Consider the following 5,474-nt stretch of genomic DNA (forward strand, 5'->3'; position numbering starts at 1 on the left):
GGTCTCAAAAATAGACTCGGTCATTATTTTGAGTCGGGTCTGAGCTATAGCTCGGGTCACCCAAACTCGGCCCGGTGCCCAGTCATCATATACAATTAATATTTTTTGTTATTAGTGATGGGTGATGGCTATTTTTATGTGGAATTTAAGTATTGTAAACTTTAATATTTTGTGTTATTAGTTATTATAAGACTATAAGTTAATGTTTTATGTTTAAAATGCATAAGACTTTAGATTAATACATAATATTGTATTATTTGTATTGATTTAAATATTTGGTGTTATTAGATAATATTAGTATGGATTGTGGTTATGTTTTAGTTTTAGAGAATGGTTGGTTCTTGTTATATTTTTTTAAGTGAATTTTACCATGTCAAATAATGGTTGGAGTATTGAAATTTTGGATATTTTCACATGTTAGCTTACAAGAAGGTATTAAGGTAATGTAATATTAACGGTCCGGTTTCACTTGGTTTTTACCAGGTACAATCGTGACCCGAAAGTGTGTAAGTTTCACAACTAGAAAATGGATAAATACAGACAGATTTATAGACAGATTTAGTCTTTATTACAGACGGATTTTTGGTTACCGACGAAATTACCGACGGATTTTGTCCCTCTGTAAAAGCCCCGTCTGAAATTATTTATCGACGGATTTTTTTTTCCGTCGAAAAATTACCGACGGATTTTTACGATTTACCGACGGATTTTTCCTCTGTAAATTCTCCCTCCATTTCCTGAAGGTGACAAACTTACAGACGGATTTTTCGTCTGTAATTACAGGCGGATTTTCAGACGGATTTTCTGTCTGTAATTACAGGCAGATTTTCAGACGGATTTTCCGTCTGTAATTACAGGCGGATTTTTTGACAAATTTTCCGTCTGTAATTTACAGATGGATTTTCTGACGGATTTTCTGTCTGTAAATTAAACTTTGGAAAATCATGATTACAGACAGAAAATCCGTCTGTAAGGTAAAATAGAATTTTTTTTACTTTTTCTAATTACAAAATAAACTTGTTTTCATACAAAATAAATATAATTTTAATACAAATTTTTATCTAATTTATATTTGAATATTTATAATATTTCAAAACATAAACAAATTCATCGTATTATCAAACTAAAAGAAAAGTATTATAAACAAGCAAGTCAATATAATTCAAAACATAAACAAAATATATTGATCATCAACTATAATAATAAGTAACAACCATACATCAAAGTGTGTTGATACATTAACTATAATTCAAAACATAAACTCAATGTATTCTTCAACTATACTAAGTCCTACTCCACTTTTGTTGAAAGCTAGAGATTCCTCAAATATGATGCCTACATATCCTATTACAAATAGTAATGCCATGGCAAGATCCTGCAGTCATGGTCACAGACTTGTAAACATATTCCCAAATGCAAACACCCATGCTGAAATATACACAAGTGAATTTCAACTAAGAGGACATTGATAGACCTGATTTGCGGCCACCCAAGAATGGTTAATTGCCACTGCCCCAGTTGCAGCTGCTGCAAATACCGCAACAGCTTTGAGCAAATCAGTCTTGGGCTTATAACTGTCCTCAAAATCTTGTGAGCTTGTTTCATGGAGTGAACATAGGGAATCACAGTTTCAGATTCAGTTGGTAAGTCCTGAAAACATTTATACGTGAAGTATGAGTTAAGCACTAAGCTATAAGCAGCAGATATGTAACTTTGCCACATATACAGAGGTTTATATTTTATTTTTATTTTTAAGTGGAGTTGATATCATTAGGTTCAAATTCAACAAACTTTCCAGAAATTTTGAATCTTGCATTGGTTTTTGAGGTGCCCTTGACTCAAAATATGCAAATCAGTATCGAATATACAAATTCACAAACTTTGCTATAAATGGGTATCCATAAGAACCAGGATCTGCTGCTGGGAAGAAGCGGAGGAACCTCTGGCCTTATCTTCTGCACGCGCCAAGACATGATTACGGAGCAAGCTGGGCCCTCTGATTCTACAGAGAGAGGGGGGCGAGGATTGAAGAGAGTGAAGGCGATATCTCTATGAAGGCAGTTATTTCAAGCAAATGTTCAAACTACACAAAATTAACCAACTTATAATTCATTTCATGTTCATGAGTTGAACTGAAACGTCAGTCAAGTTTGAAAATGACAAAGTATAACTTGATGACTAGAGTCATTCATTACCTGAACTAAGAATCTAATCAACTACGTCCAGTTTATGTCCTTGAGTTGCACTGGCATATCAGTCAGAATGGCTCAAGCATCAGTTTAAGAAAAGTAGAGTTCTTTTTTGTTTGAAAATTTAACGTAGGAAAGCTGAGGGTATTTTCATAACACCAGATATTAACATACACAAGATTAACAAAATGTTTAGACAACACGTCTTGAAATCTCACCTTGCTAGGCATTATCCAGAAATAAATTTCAAAATGATGCAGATGGAGTTGAGAAGTATGAGAGGAACTTTTAGGTATTGAGTTGCGTAAATAAGACCTATGAGCTCGCCTTTGAAATATTTTGTCCAACCACTTGAAAAATCAGATAAGCCCCATCCTTTAGGTGCCAGAAATCGGTCCTCATTTAGTATCTCTAGTGCATTTGCAAGAAGCAGGAACCCCTCAAGTAATGTCCACAAACCCATTTCCCTGCACTGCAAAGAAATCATAAGAAACTTAAAAATAACTTCAAATCATAAGAAACTTAAAAAAAAAATCTTTCAAGTGATTACAACACAAGCAATGAATCTTTGGCTCAACATGAACAACATAAAGCTAAAAATATACAAACCTGAAAAATGATAATAGCTGCTTAAACGCATCTTCTAGTTTAGAGATATCTTCAGCAATCAAATTATTTTCATTGAATACAATGGAATCACTAACTGTAAAGTCCATTCTACTGCCAAAAAACTCAATGCTGCTTCTCAGTCTCCCACTTCCTTCATAAAAGAAGTCCCTTAGCTTTCTTCTAGTTAACTCAGTTTTTAAGTTCAGTGGCTATGAACATTATTCCACTGCTCGTCTTCAAAAGCTCAGCTAAATAGAATCATTTTGCCCTGCCATTCATCCACTCACGTTTGTCATTGTTAAAGGTTTAATTTGTCAGAACTTGCAAACTTAAAGCTTTGTGAGCTTCAGTTTGAGGGACATGATATCAAATTCAGCTGTGGCTTCTAATTAAATTGATTGTTCACTTGAAGATAAATGGCAGAAGAATATAGAAACTTACTTGGCTACCCTTCTGTACAAGGCTGGCAATATCTTCCGAGACTGGCTTAGCAAGGCACTCTAATCGGCGAATTCCTCAGTAGAATCAAGTTCCCTCTCCTTTTCATCATTCAGCTGCAGTGGTAGAGTGCCACACACATCTGATTCCAGAGGCATAGAATCCAAGTCAGAAGCCGAACCGGTTGCACTTTCAGTTCTAGCTAAGGGCAGCTTCCTAACAGCACTAAGTATCCTTGTGACTTTGAGCAAGGTCTCTTCGGTATCTCTTGAAGTCTGAGCCGGCACATCGAACCTAAAGAAATGTTCTAGAGACACCAATTTGGCAAGTTCATCTTGGTACTGAAATTCATGTCCTTCCTGAACCTGTTTCATGAATTAAAGGGAAAATCATACAAGTCTAGAAACAATAACAGGGCCAGAGCTTATATGACAGAGCTTAATTGAAGATGGTGACAGGATAATTTTGACTAACCAAAAAATGCAGTCTCATTATATGACCTTAGAACAGTAACCACAGCCAAATCAACGATCATCAACGACTCCAGGAGCCTCCAATTTTCCAGATTCAGGCCAAATCAAATGCAGAATTTTCACTACTCAGTAACAATTCAGCAAAGCTAGCAGCAGAAAATTCAATAATCACATATCTCCAATTTTGGAATTCAGATTCAGAATATAAAATTGCAGAATTAGAGTCTACAACATCAAAAGCTTCAGAATCAGCAAGGAATCCAAAACTTACAGAAGAAGTTCACATCAAAGGAGAAGAAGGAGACTCATCAGATTTCAATTTTACATTTTAACCTCAACAACAAACAAAATCAACAGAGCTGGCAGATCGAGCAATAATTCAGCATTCATCTTTGTCTATTTATGCAGAAAACGAAGAAGAAGCAATAGATTTGGCTGAAGAAGAAGAATTAGCTTTCAATTTTGAATTTCAACCAGTATAATCAAGAGCAATTTCAGTTCGAGCAGGATTCCAAAATTCAATTCCAAAAACTGCAATCAAAATTACCTCTCATTCCAGAACACAAAAGAGAAGAACACCTGGATCTACATTTGGCGCATTTGGAGGAAACGGCTCGGGCCGATCTGAGGAGGAAGTTGCCATCCAGGGCAGCAGAGTAGCAGCGGAGGGGTTGAATCGCCGTCGGCAAAGTTGGAGGGAGATGACACCGTGCATGAAGGAGGCGGATGGGCCCAGAGCGGTGAGAACGACGACGACGCGACTACCTCCGTGACCATCAGGGCAGAGATCTTCCCTGAAGGATGAGTGCAGTGATTCCTGAACCGGTGGATGAGGATAACCAGCGAATGGCCGTTGCTGAGGTCAGTGATGAGATTGTGCGACGCGAGCGGCGGCGGCAGCGGTTAAAGAAGCTCGTGGACGGTGAGAGAGCGTAGACGGAGAGAGGAAGAAGTTCTTCACTTGTGTGGAGGGTGAATGAAGCTCGAGAGACTAGGGTGTAAGTTAGGGTTAGCTCCATGTTTTCAGACGGAAATTTTTTAATTGCAGTCGGATTTTTCTGTCTGTAATAATTTACTAAAATACAGTATTTTGTTTATTTAATTACAGACGAAATTTTCGTCTGTAATCATTTCTTTTGAAAAAAATTAATTTTACCGACAGAATTATCGACGGATTTTGTTTTCTGTCTGTAATTTATGCTAATTCATTTTTTTATTTTCCGACAAAAAAATCCCTCTGAAATTCTGTCTATATTTCCGTGGGATAAAATCCGTCGGAAATATCCGTCTGTAATAACTAATTTTCTAGTAGTGTTTTATCAGGTCTAGGGTCGAATTCGGGTCTAACAAATAGGTCCGGTATATATTTCGAATCGGATCTGGGTCACATTAAACCCGATTTCATTCGACTCATGAACACCACTAGTTTAGCCAATGAATTAAAACTCAAATAGCATATTTTTCTTATACTCACCTAAGAGACGTAAATTCAAATCTTTCTAACTTTAATAAAAATTTACCTGTCAATTTTTTTTTATCGATTTCTATTTATTAGTTTTTTTTATATCAATCGAACCGGTTGAAAGACCACTTATTAACTCAGTTAAATCAGTCGGCCCGCTTTAATTTTCGAAAAGATAAAATTTAGTGTATAGATTTTTTTAAATATTATTTATTATATATAACATAATATTTTTATTTACTATTTGGAACACTCAAACAAAAATTCTTTTATTATAATACAAGATATTTATTTTCTTGACCT

General features: G+C 35.8%; 1 protein-coding gene across 16 annotated transcripts; it reads right to left on the reverse strand.

Annotated features, from left to right (window-relative positions):
* Positions 1 to 1,233: 1,233 nt before the first annotated feature.
* Positions 1,234 to 4,750, reverse strand: LOC110279954 (uncharacterized). Of its 16 annotated transcripts, none has more exons than XR_002373775.2 (6): positions 3,711 to 4,749; positions 3,240 to 3,601; positions 2,799 to 3,066; positions 2,408 to 2,656; positions 2,196 to 2,245; positions 1,234 to 1,650 (listed from the first exon to the last, which is right to left on the reverse strand). XR_002373775.2 is itself a non-coding variant. In XM_052261137.1 (6 exons), the coding sequence occupies exons 5-6, from the start codon at positions 2,903 to 2,905 to the stop codon at positions 2,419 to 2,421; spliced, it is 345 nt and encodes a 114-aa protein (XP_052117097.1). In that variant the 5' UTR covers positions 2,906 to 3,066; positions 3,240 to 3,601; positions 3,711 to 3,855; positions 3,981 to 4,068; positions 4,257 to 4,748; the 3' UTR covers positions 1,234 to 2,418. The 16 variants fall into 16 exon arrangements, 12 of the variants coding, with proteins under 12 accessions (XP_052117097.1, XP_020995950.2, XP_020995949.2 ...); XR_002373774.2 differs by having other exon boundaries at positions 1,234 to 2,002; XR_008008546.1 differs by having other exon boundaries at positions 1,234 to 2,083.
* Between the last annotated feature and the right edge of the window lie 724 nt (positions 4,751 to 5,474).

The sequence above is a fragment of the Arachis duranensis genome, chromosome 4, assembly GCF_000817695.3.
Source record: "Arachis duranensis cultivar V14167 chromosome 4, aradu.V14167.gnm2.J7QH, whole genome shotgun sequence".
NCBI lineage: Eukaryota > Viridiplantae > Streptophyta > Magnoliopsida > Fabales > Fabaceae > Arachis > Arachis duranensis.

What these genes read in the sequence shown, in the direction of transcription:
- LOC110279954 (XM_052261130.1), bottom strand. Translation starts at nt 1,973, where the DNA reads ATGTCTTGGCGCGTGCAGAAGATAAGGCCAGAGGTTCCTCCGCTTCTT. An exon ending in GGATACCCATTTATAGCAAA is followed by an intron (nt 1,651 to 1,880) that starts GTTTGTGAATTT and finishes AAATGTTTTCAG; the next exon opens with GACTTACCAACTGAATCTGA.